The 19,819-nt window shown below is 40.4% G+C and overlaps 1 protein-coding gene across 1 annotated transcript in view; it reads right to left on the reverse strand.

The window, feature by feature from the left end:
- The window catches only part of LCP1 (lymphocyte cytosolic protein 1), a 66,997-nt gene that overhangs the window by 25,699 nt on the left and 21,479 nt on the right, over positions 1-19,819 (reverse strand). The window contains exons 4-9 of the mRNA XM_030813368.1: positions 7,677-7,764; positions 6,904-7,067; positions 6,600-6,729; positions 4,531-4,663; positions 2,908-2,989; positions 882-1,047 (exon numbers count right to left, since the gene is read on the reverse strand). Coding sequence (XP_030669228.1) covers positions 882-1,047; positions 2,908-2,989; positions 4,531-4,663; positions 6,600-6,729; positions 6,904-7,067; positions 7,677-7,740 — 739 coding nt within the window. The 5' untranslated portion in view covers positions 7,741-7,764. The remainder of the gene's footprint in view (positions 1-881; positions 1,048-2,907; positions 2,990-4,530; positions 4,664-6,599; positions 6,730-6,903; positions 7,068-7,676; positions 7,765-19,819) is intronic.

The raw sequence follows: 19,819 nt of genomic DNA on the forward strand, positions 1-19,819 counted from the left end.
CTGAAACCCTAAATGGAATTTTCTACAGTCTTTAAAAATGTTTATTCTATCCTGTATAGATTTAAGGTGTATAACGTGATGTTTTGGTATACTTATCTTGGTAGACACATACACAGTAAGGTGGTTACTGTTGGTCAAGCAAATTAACATACCCACATCTCATATCATTACCTTTCTTTCCTTCTCTCTCTTTCTTTCTTTCTCTCTCTCTCTCTTTCTTTTCTCCCTTTCTTTCTTTCTCTTTCTTTCTTTCTTTCTTTCTTTCTTCCTTTCTTTCTTTCTTCCTTCCTTCCTTCCTTCCTTCCTTCTCTCTTTTCTGTAGGAAGAGTACCTGAAATCTACTTTCTTGGCAAATTACCAGTATACAGCACAATATTATTAACTATAGCCCTCATGCTGTTTAGATCTCCACTTATTCATCCCATATAATTGCAACCTTGAACCCTTTGACCTATACCTTCCTCTATAGTTTTGATAAGAAATAGACCTAGTTCCTCCTAATCTGGTACCTTCACTATAGTATATGAATGTGAGTTGCTTGCTTCCCAAAATGCAAGTTAAAAGTCCTCTTATTTGTTACGAAGTATCTAAAGGCAAAGTGAGCTCTGAAAAAACCTCTTGAGGTTACAGTGCCAAACATTCAAGACTGAGCCCTATGCTCCAAACAAGCATTATTGTTAGTCTGTGGTCTTAAAAAGCTTTTGCTCTGTCATTAAAAAAGTCTGGTCTGTGTGTATAGAATCTGTTACATGAATACCATGGAATCAATATAACTGCATAGTTTTCAAAACTTGAGAATTTCTGACATCTTCCTCCTACAGTCCCCAACACATAAGTTATTAGAAAGTGTGTCATAAATGACCTTTGGGGCTTGCTCCTACCTTCATTTCTGCTGAGTTCGATGTCAGCAAACAACCCAATCTTGATGACTTGCCACAGAAGCCCCAGGACCAGATAAGGCTTCCCCTCCTTCAGGTCCTCAGCCCCTATGTTGACCACATGGCACCCGATGGCTGAGGCAGAGTTCAGAGCCAAGTTCAGATTTTCCTGAGGGAGAAAAAGAATGCAAGTTTTTGTTCTATGACTTTGTAGATGCCAAATAATACTGATGGCAACAGCAATAATGTTTTTCTTCTGCAAAGGTCGCAGGTTTAGAGTCATGGTCTTCACTCATTTTAACATTGAGAAAAAACAGTGACTCATAACCAGAAGAGAAAATCCAGTAACCCAGACACCGAGCTAATGCAGCGGTCCATTCAATCAAACCAGCACCATAAGTTGAAGGCCCATTCTGGTTGGCATGAGACTAATGAGGCCTATATTTTTCCATCTTGCTCTGTGATGAAGCTGACACACACAACATCTCTACTGGCCAAAAATAAAGGCGCACCTTTGAGGAAATCATTGTCCTGTCACTGGCCATCATGAACAAGACAATTGTTGATGTAAATCGAGATCATAAAAGAGAGTAGCAGAAGAGCTTTTTGACTTGCAGATTGGGTGTTAAGAAAATGATAAAGGCTGGCACGGTGGCTCATGCCTGTAATCCCAGCACTTTGAGAGGTCAAAGCGGGTGGATCACCTAAGGTCAGGAGTTTGAGACCAGCCTGACCAACATGGTGAAACCGCATCTCTACTAAAAATACAAAAATTAGCTGGGTGTGGTGGTGGGTGCCTGTAATCCCAGCTACTCAGGAGGCTGAGGCAGGAGAATCTCTTGAACCCAGGAGGCAGAGGTTGCGGTGAGCCGACATTGCACCATTGCACTCTAGCCTGGGTGACAAGAGTGAAACTCCATTTCAAAAAAAAAAAAAAAGAGGAAAGTGAAAATGAAAAATAGATACAATTAAAACTCCTGGAAAAGATGGGGTGGTTTTTACTAGGTCGATCTGTTGAGTATCCATAATAACTAGGGAACCTGAGTATACACACACACACTCATAGATTCTATGTTCTTATGAGTAACAACAGTGCAGGTAATGTAACTCACATATAGTCGGGATAGAGTAAAGGAAGTTTTCAGTCCAGACTCTCTATGTACTATTCTTGGGTTTAAAAAGGAAGAGATATCAGTGTCAGAGATGTATAGAAATTGTTTTAATTGACAAATTAAAAACAAAGCAAAGGCTGCCAGCGAATTAGGAAAAGAACTATCAGAAGAAAAGTGGGTCCTTGTTCTAGTGCTCAAATAATGAGTGAAAAATACTGTTTCTACATATGGTCAAGATTATGAGTAAACTTAACATTAAGTGCATTCATATGTGTTTAATCATTGTTCTCAATTTGGTTACCATTTCCATTTTTGAAGTACACAAGACTGCTTAAATCCACACAGGAGATAATGTATTGTTCATGATTTAAGAAGTTAGATATGGTTTCTTAGCAAGAGAATTACAATAATGTTAAAATATTGGAACACAACACAGAAATACACTTACTGCTGGTTACTATTCCAGTTAATCAACAAATCGATGGAATAAAAGCAAGTTATACTTATTATACTCGTGGCTGTGGCCAATATTACTATGAAGGCTGCCAGAGTACTTCCCATTTTTCACCCCCTCTCTTCTTAGAAAGGCTTATGTTTTCAGCTAAAATGCTATTTATTTGGCATCAAATCAAAGATAAATTGCTAAGGAAAGCTTGAGTTAAGACTTTAGCCAAAGTGAGTTTTATTCCTAAGTGGCCAAAACAAACATACAAAGCCCCAGCTGCTACCACTCCACCAGTCTCCCTTCCTTGCTGCTCAGAAATGTATCCCTTTATCCTTGAAGTATGACAAGTCACCAGCCCAAAGCCTGGGTTTTGGGAATGATGTCTGAGCCCCTGAAAGAGGCTGACTCAGCAGTTACGATGCTCATTGATGCCAAACAAGTCTTGTATTACGGTAATGGTGGGAAGACATACCTGAATGGTGAAAGGGGTGAGCTTCTTTTTGTTGATCGTTCTTTCATCAATTGTGTCGGGCACTGACAGGTTGATCATTTTACTGAAAGAGAAACAATTAAATTAAAGAAAGCAGGCTTCTGAATAACAGAGCCCAGTAACATTGAATTTAAATTCTAGCAATACCATAATCAAAGAAGATAGCAACAGAATTTGTGATGTTTAGATATAAAATCAGTTATGCCGTTTGACTGGACTCAAACTGTCTGCGGGAGAGGTGACTACTACTGAAGCCATATTAATATATTGAGGTTGGAAATGAGGACCCCACTTCATTCTCTCACCTAAACAGCTGCAAAATTATCCTGATTTTCTTAGCACATTAGGAAATTCTGGGTGGATAACCAAAGTAATTCTACCATAAGTATTTTATTTTCTTAGCCATGAAAATTGTCCCCATTATATAAAAGACTATCTATAAAATTATGAGCTTATTATTGTCTACATTTCTATTTGACACAGGACCAAACTTTATATCTTCAGCTAATCATAGGATAACATTTTTATATCCTTCTCAGTGCCCTAGGCTGAGTACCAATGAGTCACAGGGGTCTTAGAAGGTAAAACTAGGAGATTGAGGGAAGACCATGGGGTGCCTTGGGTGGCAACCTAAAAGCTAGAATTTTGATTTTTTTATAGCAATTGAACCTTTTAAAAATGAATTCTCAGGACAAACTAATAAATAAAATATCAAAAGTAGAATTGCTCTGGTCAGAGCAGAGGAGAAAGCTCAATGTCTTGCCCACCCATTGTTATCCTTTAAGTCCTGAGTCCCCCACATATTGAGCACCTCAAGTCACCTCACTTACAACATGGCCTGTGATGACAGAGAACCTGCTGAAGCAAGAGCTACAGAGGTATTTTCAAAGACACCATGCTGCATTGAGCAGCACCGTATTTAGAGGCCTCCCGTGGGTAGGATGCAGTCCCCCTTTTCCAAGTGTCCTTAATGTTTGAGTTGTGGATTTCTGTGCACCACTCAAAGGTTTCTTTAAGGACTACAGTTTAAGGACTGCTTCCATCATCCTGCTGCTATTATCAATTCTATCTGCTTTCATGGTGAGCCGTGCTCAGATGAAGCCAAGCAGCATATATTCCAAAAATATATAACCAGGAAAATTGTCCCCATTATAGAAAAGACTATCTATGTACTTCTGAGCTTATATAATGTCTACATTTCCACTTGATGACTGATCCAATTTTATACTTTAAACTTGTCATCAGATAAACTTTTTAATGTCCTTCTATAGTCATTATTTAATCAGTACTTTATAAATTTCCCCCACTTAATTATCTAATACATTGATATCTAATGCTTTTGACTTGGTATTACTATACCGTCCGTGTTTATCTCTATAATGTGTATCCCTCCTCTCCACTAAAGCAATAGCAATTTTACATTTCTCATTATAAATTGTTTTTGAATTTAGTTTGCTGTCCTGGACCCAGCCAAGTGAAAGTCCAGAAAAGCCTTCTAGGTGCAGCTGAGCACCAAACAAAGTTGGCCTACGATAAATACAATTAATTGTTGATGGTCTAGAAAACGGGCAATTCTTTGGAAACCAAGAAAGAAGTATTATTTACCAAAGGACAATGCCATCTCCAACAGCATTAAAGAGATCATTTGTGTTTGGATTCATTGGGATGACATGCCGACAATCAGGATCATTTTCCAGGGCTTTGTTTATCCAGTTGACAAAGGCATACTTTTCTTCCTCTGCAAGTAAATGATTAAAGTGACTCATTTGCAAAGTGAAACTCTATTATAAACAAAATTATGCATGTGGATCTTAAATTCTCATTCCCAGCAGAGAGATGTGAGTTCATTCAGTCCATTATCTTATTATCTCATATTTATTAACATTTAAAAATCTCAGATCAGTTGGGAAATAGGCATTGAGTCTGTGTACTCCAAGTCATAAAACATAGAGCAAACAGATTTAAAAACTATCTCTTTATTTCTTTTCTTTGTTTTTTTTTTTTTGAGATGGAGTCTTGCACTGTCACCCAGGCTGGAGTGCAGTGGTGCGAGCTTGGCTCACTGCAAGCTCTGCCTACTGGTTCACGCCATTCTCCTGCCTCAGCCTCCCTTGTAGCTGGGACTACAGGCGCCCGCCACGACACTCAGCTAATTTTTTGTATTTTTAGTAGAGACGGGGTTTCACCGTGTTAGCCAGGATGATCTCGATCTCCTGGACTCGTGATCTGCCCACCTCAGCCTCCCAAAGTGCTGGGATTGCAGGTGTGAGCCACCGAGCCCGGCCAAAACTATCTCTCTGTTTCTATAAATATGCATAATCCAGATATATATTTACATTTAGAAGCAAATATATACATATGTCTATTTTCTATATATAAATACATAAATAATAAAAAATATTTTATTTATATGTGCATGTATACATATATATATATACACATATAAATACAAATGTGGTATAATGCTTACAGGACAAAACTCAGGATTCCACTTTCAGCTCTGCTGGTTTAAATGTTGGATCACTGTGGACAATCCTTATTGTACCTCTGAGTTTCTTGAAATAATTATAATTAAATTGCTATAAAATAAAATCATTTGGATATAATCTTTTTTTCCTATCAGTAAAGCTGCCAGAAGGTGATTTTTAGATGTTTTAATAAAAACTCAAGTTGTGTTTTCGTAGCCTAGCACTGTGTTTCCCAAACTGTCAGTTTTTGAAAACTGTAGTGTCCCTCAGAGATACCCTGAGTCATAAAAGTTTGGGAAACACTGTGTAGTGTATCTCCGCCTTAAAGATTCATATTGCACATTTGACCCAGCAAAGGTTCTGAAAATTCCTGTATTTAAAAACAAAAGGCCAAACGTTGTCTTAGCAACTATAGATGGTATTTAATCATGACTTATCTTTTTTTTTCTTTTTTTTTTTTTTTGAGACAGAGTCTTGTTCTGTCACCAGGCTGGAGCGCAATGGTGCAATCTCTGCTCACTGCAACCTCTGCCTCCTGGGCTCAAGCGATTCTCTTGTCTCAGCTTCCTGAGTAGATGGGATTACAGGCATGCGCCACTGCACCCAGTAGAATGGGGTTTCACCATGATGCCCAGGCTAGTCTTTAACTCCTGACCTCAGGTGATCCACCCGCCTTGGCCTCCCAAAGTGCTGGGATCACACGCATGAGCCACTGCGCCCGGCCTCATGAGCTTATCTTTAAGATCAACTAACATTTTGAAGAATTCAGTTTTGGAAATGTTGCAATAACTATACTGTTTGGCCTGTTGGAAGTTTCCATTATGGCTGTTGGATGGCAGCCTTCAGAATAAATATACAAATTTATTCCAAATCAATGAAAACATAATTTTTTGATCACTTAGCAGGTGTTAAAAATTATCATGAAGTTTAAAGATAGAAGCTTGAGTAGCTAATTTTGTCCATAAGATTTAGAAAGGAATCTGGGCAGCCTTTAATGATTGTTTAAATGCTGATCAAATCATTTTGTATTGGACCCTACCCAGAGCTAGGACTGTACCCGGAACTGACCCACTTAGTCACAGGAAAATTAGGAGTCATCCATAAAGCTGTGTTTGCTTCTGTCTTTGTTTACATCCCTTAGGTTTGAATACCAAGTTCAGAATCTGTAATCCTGAAATCCTACTCCCACCCAGGAGTTGAGCGTACCTGAATAGGAGTGTTGGGTGCCAACGCTAGACTGCTCTGAAGTACCACCAATCGCACAAATCCCTTCCTTCTTATTGATTGCTTTTCTAAAGGTCTTGGCAACATCTGTGCTTTTTAGGCCATGGAAAATCTGTAAAAATACAATGTATCTTTAGAAACTCAAGCAGTGATCAAGAAAATCACAAAGGAAAGAATATGTAATGTTGAAGCAAGGAGGTAAGGAATGCCTTTCTGGATATTTTTTAAAACAGAATTCAAGTTCCAAGTTTCAAATGTGTCTCCTTGTATTCTGCATGGTACTCACCTTGATAAACTCATCAAAGCTGATCCTTCCATCTTGGTCCAGATCACCTGTAGCCATCAGGTTTTCTGTAATTTCTCTTACTCTATACCCAGGCAAAGGCAAGCAAGCAGCCTTGAACAAGTCATTCAACTCATTGAAGCTGATGTATCCATTGCCATCAGTATCTGTAATGTACACAATATACTGCAGCTTCAGGACAATTCAGGCAACAACTTTTAGAGAGGTGAGGGAAGACTAGATGGAAGGTGAAGGGATGAGAGAGGCTATCCTTCAGGCATTGAGGCATGATCCCAGGGGAGAGTCAGAATCTCACAAGACGCCTGTTGCTACTGAATAGGGGCACTAGCATTACTTTCAACATCCACAATAAAAGAGTCATAATTTCTATAAGGTACCTCTGTTTCCACAAAGAACTCTTATAGAAACTCTTAAGGAAACCACAGGTTTAGTGATAAAGAGTAAGAGAAAGTGTGTGATGGTATTAAAATCAAGGAAACAGCAAAAAAGAAGACAAGATATAAAAGATGAGACTTACGACCCATTTCCAGGAAGAAACCATGTAAGAGTAGAGTCCATATTCCATGTTTTGATAGAGAAAGTCATTTTATTGAAGTATATCTTTCAAAAATAAGTTCTCCCAGCTCCTTTAAACGAATACTACTGGTTTCTTGTCATCTCTGAAATTTTGCTCATGTTCCCATTTCATTGAATCTACCCTGAAGCTACTCAGTGAAGAAGAGAATGATGCAATTTGGGGTACCAGGTCTACTTACCAACTTTGGCAAAAGCTTCTCTGAGCTCCATCATTTCCTCATCGGACACTGATCCTCTGGCCATTTTTTATTGCTTTAGGTAACAGATCTGGAGAGAAGAAGAACATAAGGGATAACTTTTGTGCATTTGAATTCTTAAAATACCACATTAAGAAGCAATTCTCATTTATTACATGAAGAAATATTCTTCTGCATCCCCCATGATTTAGAACTATCTTCCCAAAATGTAAGTCAGAAATATGCTTTTTCTCAATCCTCCATGTGGTGGTCTCCAAGGATGGCTGTCAACAATTTCTTCCCTCCCGGTCTATACAGACTGCTCCTCACATCAAGAGGTAGAGCTTATTTCCCTCCCCTAGAATCTGGGCTGGTTTTTTAACTGCTTTGACCATTAGAGGGTGGCAGAAATGATGTCTGGGGCTGGAAACTTCTGCTTCCTTCTTTCTGGAATGCTCATTCTTAGGATGCTCCCTCTTGGTACCCAATTGCCATGACATGAGACATTCAAGCCACATAAAGAAGCCAATGAAGGAGAACTGGGTGCACTGGTTAACAAACTTGCTGAGATCCCATCTGACAGCCAGCATCAATGCCAGCAACCTGAGAGGGCCACTTTGGGCTTTCTGGCCCATTTGAGCTCCTAGATGACCACATTCCCAGCCAACATCACATTAAGCAGAAGAATCGCCCAGCTGTGCTCAGTCAACCAAAAGAACAGAGAAGACAAAACGAGTGATGTCTTAAATCACTACGTTTTAGAGTAGTTACACAGCAGTAAGCAACTAAAACACTTAACTTTTACATAAATGTCTTTTTTAAGAGGTATCTTCATGTTCATATTTAAAATTAGTATTTGACCAAGCCAACAGATACAGTTTATAACTTCAAAGGAAGTTAATCAAAATTCTCCATATTATTTAGGGATGAACAAAGGGAAGCTGACCCTCTCATAATTCAGCTATGGGAATCTGAGGCGCTTTCTAGGTCTTTTCTTCCCAGAAAAGCGAGTCTTGCTGAGAAACAGTGCTCGAGTAACTTCCCTTTTCCTGTGCATTACTGCTGCCCTCTAGTGGGTGAGAAGAAAATAAAACAGAAAATGGATGATAATCTCCATGCCCCTAGCTAATCCACACCAGCATGTTTCAAATCGGAGACCCACTGAAGCTTGCTGAACTTACTGGCGCAGAGGGGATAAGTGGAGTGGGACTGTGGGGGTTGGGGTGTTTCTAAGCATAGTTATATTTTGGATAGTTCAGGGAAGTTATCGATTTAAAAAAAAATGTGTGACAGGATGTTGTTTTCAGTAGATTTCTTTTTTATATTTTCATGTTATTCTATAGTGCTGTATTTGTTCCTGATGGCAACCAACAACCACACCAAATAGGAAACAGTCTTAACATCGAAACCTGTAGGCCAAAAATGCGTTACACGTAATTTTGCAAATCCATACTCATTATCCACCAAATTACCACCCTGCCACATACATATATCAGTGGTTTCAAACTTTTGTTTCATCAAGCAACCCTTTGTTGACAGAAACCTTACATGTAAATCTTACATGTAAGCAAACAAATAAAAATAACAACTCTGAGAGTCTTTGGTTGAAAAAACCCAAATGTCCCCCTGCCCCTGCTATCTTATCTCCTTGTCACCTTCATCTGTGGGAACTCCAGGGAGCATGATTTGAAAATCATAGAATTATATATGTATTCATTTAAATTTAAATGTATTCATTAAAAATATATTTTTGATATAATAAAAATTTTATTTTATTATTGTCTTACATATCTAAGAAAGTATTGATACATTGGATCTTTTAAAGGATGACAGAAACTGTTGAGGGGTTAATTGTATTAAAAATACAGTCTCACTAACACATCACAATAACCCTAAGAGACAGGCACTGGCTATCTGGCTTTCTTGTCTTCTCTCTCTCTTCCTCCCTCTCATCCTTTTTTCTTTCCTTCTTCCTTCCTTCTTTCCTACCTTACTTCCTTTCTTTCTTTTTCAGAATGCCTTTTTCCAAAAATAATTTGGCTAAGTTACAAAGATATATCCAAACCCAAGAGTTAAACCAACTAAATGATGTAATTGATAAGAAAGAAAGCATAACTGAAATAAGATGATGGTCGGGAGGAACTCTAATACTTAAAATACATGCCTAAGACCCTGCATGTTTTGCTACAAGTAGGCTGAAAATCTAGCTTCCAAGTTCTCTAGAAGCTAAGGCAAAAAGGAAAGTATCATCGGTTATACAATTCACTATCTATGAGACAAACCATTTTTCTTAGGGCAGCAGATCTGATGTCTGACAGCAAAATCTTCACACAGGCTTTAAGAAGAGGCCATTCGTGGGACGGGGTAAACACAGGTTTTGTGTTTCTTACAATGTCCTTCAGTGTAGGGTGATGGCATAGGTATGTATATTCTCATTGTATAGATCAGAAAACAGAATCTCAGAGAAGTTAAGATACAGATCTCAAATCACACAGCTGGGTGGAGAAGCACCCAAGACTCCAATCCTCAAGTCTTTTCTCCTCTCCCAGGCTGTCTATTCAGGTACTCTGCCTTCATGTTCCTGTTGGACACACATCCCATCCATCCATGTATTCACTCAGCAATGAGTTATTAAGTATATGGACTATGGACAGTCCCACAGGAGATTTTTTTTTTTTTGAGATGGAGTCTCGCTCTTTTGCCCAGGCCGGACTGCAGTGGCACTATCTCGGCTCACTGCAAGCTCCATCTCCCGGGTTCACGCCATTCTCCTGCCTCAGCCTCCCGAGTAGCTGGGATTACAGGTGCCCGCCACCGTGCCCGACTAATTTTTTTTGTATTTTTAGTAGAGACGGGGTTTCACCGTGTTAGTCAGGATGGTCTCGATCTCCTGACCTTGTGATCCACCCGCCTCGGCCTTCCAAAGTGCTGGGATTACAGATGTGAGCCACCGCGCCCAGCCTCCCATGGGAGATTTTTAAAACTACAATATAGTGAGCTTGGCCAGGCATTCTAGTAGAAAGCTCTTGCTTTCCTGTGTTCAGAAATCAAGGCTTCTGTTTTAAGGAATTAGTATATAACTTCGTATTAATATACTTTGCTAAATCCTTGTGACTAACTTGGATTGGGTCTCTTTTATACCCTCTGCCATATCCACATATGCATGAATAGAATGCTCTCCAGCTCTCTGGCTGGCCAGCCCTTCATGTTTTTAAATGTCTTAAGACCTCTTGGTTCATAGGTGTTTATGGGATTATAAGATACATTCATTCATTTAACAAATATTTTATGAATGCCTACTGTAAACCAGGCGCTGTTCTTCATTTTAGGCAAGCACATCTATATTGACTCAGTTAGTTACCCTGAAAGCATGGAACAATGTCAAAGGTAAGGAGAACAAACAAGATCTCTGACTCTAAACCTGGCCCTATCCCTTGACACAAGAATGTTAGATTTTAGAGCACTATCAGCAGCTAGTGATAAATATAAGTAGAAGCAGAGAACAAGACTACATTCTAAGTGTCACAAGTAAGGCCAACGAAGAAGCAAAACAATTACAGTGTTGGGTAAAAAAAGAAAATCTAAAAAATATCCAAAGATCATGGTATAATGGGAAATTTTTTTTACCATAAAAATTGCAATGGTCCATTCATTTAAAAGACATAGAAAGTACATGTATTTTACAATCATATTATTTTTAAACCACAGCAGGTAGGTCAAGATGAAAAGCCTTAAGCATCTGTAACAATATTTTTCTACAAGATTTATGAGTGGAGAGGATCAACTCAGAGAAGCCAAACAGCAAGAACACCTTTAAATTTAAAAAACTCAAAACCCTTCAGTGATTTAACAGCAAATGCAAAAGAGAAGTGGATTGACTTAGTTTAAAAGGTAAAGTGGAGAAGGGCTAATCAGCAACTGACATTGCTGTGATACTGTTTGTTGTTGTTGGACAGAAACATGAATAGATACCTGGAGAGAGTCCCTTTTACCATCAGCTTGAGCAGCATATCCTGGAAACACAATCTAACTTTTGGAGACAGAAGGAACCTCATAAATAATTTATTACAATGTCCTCATTTTATAAATAAGGAAGCTGAAGGTCCGATGAGAAGAAATGTTTTATCCATGTACAAATTCTCAAGGCAATGCCAGGCTGGAGCTTGTAAATGCAGGTGCTGATAAGCAGAGCAGGAAAAGGATGGAGTTACCATTAAAAGGGCCCCTAAGGTCCATAACTGAGCAGAGACCTTTAAGTAATTAAACTGAAGGTGCAAATGGCAGCAATTTCACAAAGCAAAGCAGCAGGAAGAGGACATAATTAATGTAAAAACAGGCAGACCAGATCATTTTTAAGAAAGACATTGAGCCAGGTGCAGTGGCTCACACCTGTGATCCCAGCATGTTGGGAGGCCGAGGTGCGCAGATTGCTTTGAGCTTAGGTGTTCGAGACGAGCCTGGGCAACATGGTGAAACCCCATCTCTACCAAAAATACAAAAATTATCCAGGTGTGGTGGTGCATGCCTGTGATCCCAGCTACTCGGGAGGCTGAGGTGGGAGGATCACTTGAACCCAGGAAGTGGAGGATGCAGTGAACTGAGATCATGCCACTGTGCTCCAACCTGGGTGACAGAGCGAGACCCCATCTCAAAAACAAAAAACAAAACAAAACAAAAGACACCACTGGTGTTGGAATCAAGTATTAGGTACTTTACATAGTCCATGAATGTGATTTCCTGGAAAAAAATGGATCCATTTGAATTCATGCATATTTGAAAATATGGGTTATGATAATATTAGTCAGATTAATAAGTAATATAAGTAAGATTAGTTGGTGATGGCTTTAGTTTGCAAATTACTGGCACCATATAGGCAGCAAACTGTAGGGACGTTGCTGCAGTAATGGGCATGCTGAGGCATCTGGAGCTTAAAAGGAGGGGCTAAAGAAAGCATGTATCTTCCAAGGTATAAGTGAGTGGTTTCTTCAGCTCTGCCCGACTGCTCCTGCATTGAGTGTGGCCCTTTTTAATGACTACATCATCTAAATATGCCCTGCCACAAACCATTTTCAGGTCTTTTGCAAATCCGTGGTCAATTTGGGAACACCCCTTCTGAATTACTGCCCAAATCAAAAATCTATTAAAAGAAGACAAATCATTCATCAAGGTCGTGTCTGGGCTGCTAGTTTTGTGTGTGTGTGTGTGTGCATGTGAGAGCACTTAAATTTATTAAATCAATAGTTGTAGAATCTCAAGACATTGGCCAAAAAAAAAAGCATTGGTTGTTCATTTTTTAAAATTATATTATTTTTAAAACCTTAAGAAAAAAATTGCCCCACCACAAACTGCAAAAGCCACAAAGCCTGTTCATTTCTTAAATCAGTGAGTTTTGAGCTTCTGCTTAAAGGGTGCTGGTATTTCCCAAGTCAGTAGCGAAGGGAATTTCTGAGGATGAGTTATCATAAAAGTACCTGAACTTAAGTTCTCTAAAGTCTGAATATAGAAACAATTTGTGGGAGTTTACTCTTGAACACAGTGTTGCAGAATTTACAGAAGAAAAAACATCCTCTAAAGTAAATGTAAAAATGTAAATGGAATTTTCTCTGAGGAGTTTCATAACCGATAATTAAAAGAAGCAGAAAGGCTGGAAGAGGTGACCTGTCTAGAGAGAGATGCTCAAGGGGTGGAATCATTTCTTAAAGATGGTAGTGCTGGGCTAGTCAGTATTTTGATTCAATATACTGATGCCGAATCATATAACCTGCCAGGATCAGGGAGGCATCTGTGACCTGGTATCACCTTGCCAAGGGACTCTTTTGAATGTGCCCCACTTTTCCTGCAACTTGATTCAGCAGTTAAAGTCAAACCGTACACTCAGGACTCAAGTTCCTAGCTCTGCCTCAATAAATTTCAGTACATTTCCAGAGGGGAAATTATACAACTTCCAAACATCTCAAGAACAATCAGTAATCCAAAACAACACATCATCTAGAATAACATTAGTATTGTAAGCTTTAGCATTAGACTATGACAACTAAAGAAACGAAAAATAAAATATGTAGGACTCTGAAGCAAAATAAAATACCCATACATTTTTAAAAAGCCATCAAGATTAATCTATTTAAGGAAAAAACATTGCTTTTACTTAATCCTGTCCCCTTCATTTTATGAAGTAGACTACTGTAAGAGATCTTACTTTGCGAATATATGGAATTTACTGTATAGTCTTGGGATATCATATCTCTGTGGATACAGATATGCCTAAATTTTACATAAAGGATGATTCAGAAAATATAATTTTAAAATGACTTTGTTTTTAAGAAACCAAATAATTATAAATGGCCTTAAAAACAGATGGCCAGTTAAAGGGACTCTTATGAATCTTTTTATCAAGTCAGAATCTCCTCCAGATTGTCCTTTTTCTCCCTGAAGATACGTGGATTCTCTCAAAGCCTGCTCCAGAGTGCAGAATTCTCTCTGCAGGCTCTGATGTAAATGCCACAGGGTGGAAGGTAGGGGAAGGCTATTCAGGAGGAGAGACTCAATGGCTCTCCTCTGACGCTATTATCTCAGGCCACATAAACACTTATGGGAAGCTAGCAATCCAGATTACTCCAAACTTCATCAACCTCATATTTCTCTGGGTGCCTCTGGTTTGACCACTACATTGAGGGGCTTCTGAAGCTGTGTAGCACATCTTACAGAGCCTGGCTCTGTCGCCAGCTAAGGAGTTCTCATTCTTGCCTTCTCTCCCTTAGTACATTCCTGATACCTCTGTTTTCTACCAAGTTGCCCAGTCCCATTAAGGGTGTGACACAAGAACAAGCCTCTTGCAAGAAAAGGGGATACTCCAGGCTGGGGCTTGGTGAGGCCTTTCTGTGCCTTAGCATCTCTCTCCTTCCCTAAGCTATAGACAGTGATGCTCCTGGTACTAACATCTTTAAATTCTACAGCTACCCTTTAGCCCACATTCTACCAGAAGCACTTTAAGATCCAGACTTTCCCCTACTGAAAGCTCAGAGTACCCCAAATGCATCTTTTCAATAAATTGAATATTATTATGGGCTAGCTGTTTAACCATGATTTCACTATTACCTTGATATCAAAGCCATTCATTCATTCTTTCACTCCATATATGTGTCTATATACAAAGTACTGCCCTGGCTGCTAGGGGTTGGTGAGGGGCTTCAGGCATGAAGCCCACAGTTAAATATCAAGTTTCAAATGCAGCACATGGATTACAGCTAATTTACTGTGAAATGGTTAATGCAATGAAAAGAGTTCTGACGATCAAAAACGAACAAGTGAAAAGGTTAAACACAAGGCTCTGAGGGAAAAATAAAACTAGATAAGTGTAAGAAATTAGCACAGAGGCTTATCAAAAAAATAAAAATATAAAATACCTAAAGCAGCCCAGGCAATTAAGATATTGAGATAATTAATATACTTGAACATCTCCAAAGAAATCGAAATGGAAATAACTGGCAGGAAATGGAAGGAAGTGCCGAGCTTGGCAGTCAGGAGACCTAGGCTGTGTAACTTCAGGCTCCATCTTGCCTCTATGGGACTCAGTTTTCTCATTCGTAAATTGAGAAGCGGAGTCCCTTCTATGTTAAAAGTTCCAAAATTCTATGCAGTAGCTGACAAGTATACATACAAATTAGAGCTAGATTAGAAAGTATTGCAAATGAGCTGAGAAATAGCTGCTGGCGCCATCAGCAGCTGCAGCTTTGGCCCGGAGGTGCCTCCTGTGAAATGGAGCAAGTGAGGGAGTAGGCAGCTCCCAGCCCAGCCTCGCTCCCAGGGGCTGGGGGGCTGTGTTCCTGCTCTTACCTCAGCAGCACGTAAAGCTCTGTCTAGATGCATTCTCCTCACTGGCCCCAGGCAGATGCCCTCTGCTCAGCTCCCTAGCTGCTGGACTGCCCCGCGCAGATCAGGGAAGTTCCCAGAGCAGCACGTGAGACCTGTTTTATGGGATGTCACCACACACAGCTTAAGACACGTTGATCCAGTTCACTCCTAGTTTCTAGGCAAGACGGTACGCAAACTGTCCCAGAAAGAGAGCCATCTACTATTTTGTTAAAAATATCCAAATAAGGAAATCCTACAACCTCTCTGGTGTCTCATATCCCTACTTTGTAACCTAAATCTTTTCTGATACGATTAAAGGTGTCTCTTTCTTGGGCTATTCTCAGAGGAAATAACAAGAGCTGTTCAATTCATAAAGATTCCATCACATGCCTTGGTCGCTTTATATTCTTGTAACCTGCTTTTTTTGGGCTTATTCTCCAAATCTTTCATAGTTTTCTTTGCTATCTTCTGGGTCTATGCCAACTTCCTTATAGAATGAATGTAGTGAGAATAGCAGTCATAGAATGTAGAGGTGGAGGGATCTTAGAGACAATCTGTCTGGCCACTCGCCTGTCACAGAGGCATGAAATGACACCCAAGTTAAAGGCCATGCCCAACATCACAGAGCTTATTGGAGGTGTGGCTGGGACCAGAGTCCAGGCCTCCTTATTTCTCTTCTTTCCTCTTTAATAAGTTTTAAACCCTAAGATAGGACTCTTCTCTTTAATTAAGACCTTCTCCACATATAGTAAGAACAATCCCCCAAGATTTCAAATGTCTTACGAATATAATTTCATGTATGTTTCTTGTACATGAAGGGGAATTTATCTAGGTATGGCAAAGGCACTGTTCAGGTTTAGGCTGCAATTAACATGTGCCAAACCACATACAAATATTGTGTACACTGGCATCTTCTAGGTCACGATGATTCTTACCCCCTGCATTTGTCTCTACATTTATTCTATTTTTTTTCCTTAAAGAGACAGATCTCACTATGTTGCCCAGGCAGGAGTGCAGTGGCTCTTCACAGGTGTGATCCCACTACTGATCAGCACAGGAGTTTTGACCTGCTCCATTTCTGGTGTGAGCCAGTGCACCCACTCCTCCTTAAATAACCTAGTGGTCCCCTGGTCCCATATTGATGCTAGACTTAGTGCTGACACCCAATTGACATGGCACACTACAGCCCAGAACTCTTGGACTCAAGCCACCCTCCTGCCTCAGCCTCCTGAGTAGCTAGGACTACAGGCGTGCACCACCACACCTTGCTGTACATTGATTCTTGACCTTGCACTAAGGCCCTCCAAATTTCCTTAGCAACCAAAGAGCAAACCCAATTGAAACAACTCATCACGAGATGAAATGTTCAAAAGACAAGACAGCAAAATTCATAGATCAATACTAAAATGACACCCTCAGACTTATCGTAACAATCATCATGGTTTCAGGCATCCTGTTCTGGAGGCTGAGGAGAATCAGTGAGCCCTTCCTCCTCTGAGCTTTGGTCCAGATCTCTGTAGTGTGATCCCTGTTTCCATTCATCTCTCCTAGCAGATTAGTGTCTGGCACATGTGAGGTACTCAGTAAATCAGCTGTACACATGAACAAAACAATCCATAAACTAATGGTATACAGGACTTGAAAAGCCCCCTATCACCTTCTTTGAGGAGTTTAACAATAATATGCTTCTGTATATACTTAGACAATCCCATCCACTGAAAGGTACAGACATCCGAAACAAGGCTAATAAATGCTTCAAGTCAACATTAAACCACTTTGCTGGAAAGACAACTTTGGTGAGTTAATTTTGTGTCTAAAGGGCAGCTGCTGGCCCAAGGTAGCCTGTGAAATGGCACCTGTGCCTGCTCCCTAGCCCTACCTTGCCAGCCGCAAAAGCGTTTCTGTCTGAGATTGCAGATCCTGAGGCTGGGCTTCTTGGCACTGTTGCTGTAAAACCTGCTGGCTGCCAGTAATGCTTGGCAGTGGGTCTCTATCCAACTCTATAGGGCCTGCTTGTAAGCTGAGTGCTGCTGAGGTGGGAGGGAAAGGAACCTTGGAGACAGAGCAGTAACTGAACGAGGGGCAAACCCACCTGGGATGCACATATTCGGTGTACCAAGGAGCATGCTGGAAATATAGGTGCTAGCATTTACCTGCATGTAATTTGCGTCTCACTATCTGAACTATGATATTCTTCCTCCAGTAATTCTAAATGTCTGTCACTAAAAAAATTCATACATTTGTAAATTTCTTCCTTCAATAGACATCTGCCAAACACCTACTATACGCCAGGTCTTGTGTTAGATGCTGAGAATAAAGAGATGTGGCTCTGGCCTGTTGAGTAGGGGGGAGAGACACAGTAACTAGAATACAAGGGAACTTTTTAGATCCACAGGAAGAGGGAAAAAATAGCTCTCCCCTGGAGAGTCAAAGGCGGCCCCCCAGAGGAAGTGACATTTGACCTAGATTTCAACAGAGCAGTAGGAGATTGCTTAAAGGTCGGTCTATTTTTTTCTTCATTCATCAGAGAGTCCATGCTCTCTCTATAGAAAGTCTATTTGGAGTCAGAGAAAGGGCAAATAGCTAAAGAACAAATGAGAAGACCAGTTGGCCGATAATAATAACCGTTAACATTAATGAGTGGTTAACTCAGTGCTAAATGTTTTATATGCGTTCACATTTAATTCTCACCACAATGATATAGGGTATTACTATGACTCCCACTTTATAGATGAGGAAACCGAGGTTTAAATAACTGGCCCAGGGTCCCACAGCTATAAACTGGAGTGGCCTCCTGCCTTTCCTGTCATTTCTGGCTATGAGATTCCTGTATCTCGAGTTTCCCTGCCATCCTTTGGGGTTACTCAAAAAGAAACCCTTAAAGGTCAAAGCTCTGACCTCATGTTAATTAGGGAAACACATATTTCTGCAAGACTTTACTTAGGACTGGGCCCTTCCTAGGCTCTTTAGGGAAGTTCTAAATGTGTCTTCGGTTTCTCAACATCTTTAAAGGAAGTATTAAGAAGAGCAAGAACACAACCAGGCTTGATCTTTTCTGCCTGTGTCCCCCCTGCCACTGGTGGAGAAAAGGGTCCTCTTTGCCCGTGGCCTCCACACCTCAGTCATTCACTCACATTTAATAAAGCACATACCTTGTCCTAGGTACTAGAGATACCAAGATGAACAGCAGAGAATCCTTGCTCCTGAGGGGCACACAGTCCAGTAAACAAAATAGTCATGTAAATGCAAGACTACACTCATATGAATATTTTCAAGATATTATTTGCATGGAGCTACAGGAGCACAGAGAAGGAAGTGCAGTGGACCCATGAACAACACAGGTTTGAATGGTGTACATCCAATTATATGCAATTTTCTTCAATACAGTCAGCCCTCATTGCCCTCAGGTTCAGCATCTGCAACCAAATATGGATAGAAAATACAAGTATTCACAGAATGCGAAACCCAGGGCGACCAAGGGCCGACTTTTCGTACATGTGGGTACCACAGGGCTGACTGCGGGACTTGAGTATGTATGGATTTTAGTACCAAGGGGGTTACTGGAACCAGTGCCCTGTGGATGCCATGGAACAACTGTATTTAACTCTGCCTGGGAAGGGAAGAGAAGGTTTTCCAGAGAAGGTGATGTTGCCCACTGAGCTAAGTCTTAGGGAACTAGTAGTTTTCCAAACAGACAAAATAGAAAAGGGCATTTCAGGCAGAGAAAATAGCTCTGCAGGGCGGGGCACGGTGGCTCACGCCTGTAATCCCTGTACTTTGGGAGGCTGAGATGGGTGGATCGCCTGAGGTCAGGAGTTCAAAACCAGCCTGGCCAACATGGTGAAAACCCATCTCTACTAAAAATACAAAAATTAGCCGGGCATGGTGATGGGTGCCTGTAATCCCAGCTACTCAGGAGGCTGAGGCAGGAGAATCGTTCGAACTTGGGAGGCAGAGGTTGCAGTGAGCCGAGATCACGCCATTGCACTCCAGTCTGGGCCACAGAGCAAGGCTCCATTACAGAAAAAAAAAAAAAAAAGAAAGAAAGAAAAGAAAAGAAAGAGAAAATAGCTCTACAAAGTGCAAAGCAAAAGCACACAGAGGAAGCTGTGGCAGGTTGGGTGTGGCTAAAGCCAGGGATGCAGGAGGAGACCTCCAGGATGAGAGGTTGGTGAGGTGGTGTCAGCGTGCTGCTCATTCTCACTAGCTCTTGTTTCTAGAGGCAAAACCTTGGTGATGCAGGCTATACTCCACTCACCACAGGTACTGTGAATGCAAACAACAAAATAATTCTG

Source organism: Nomascus leucogenys, chromosome 5 (assembly GCF_006542625.1).
Source record: "Nomascus leucogenys isolate Asia chromosome 5, Asia_NLE_v1, whole genome shotgun sequence".
NCBI lineage: Eukaryota > Metazoa > Chordata > Mammalia > Primates > Hylobatidae > Nomascus > Nomascus leucogenys.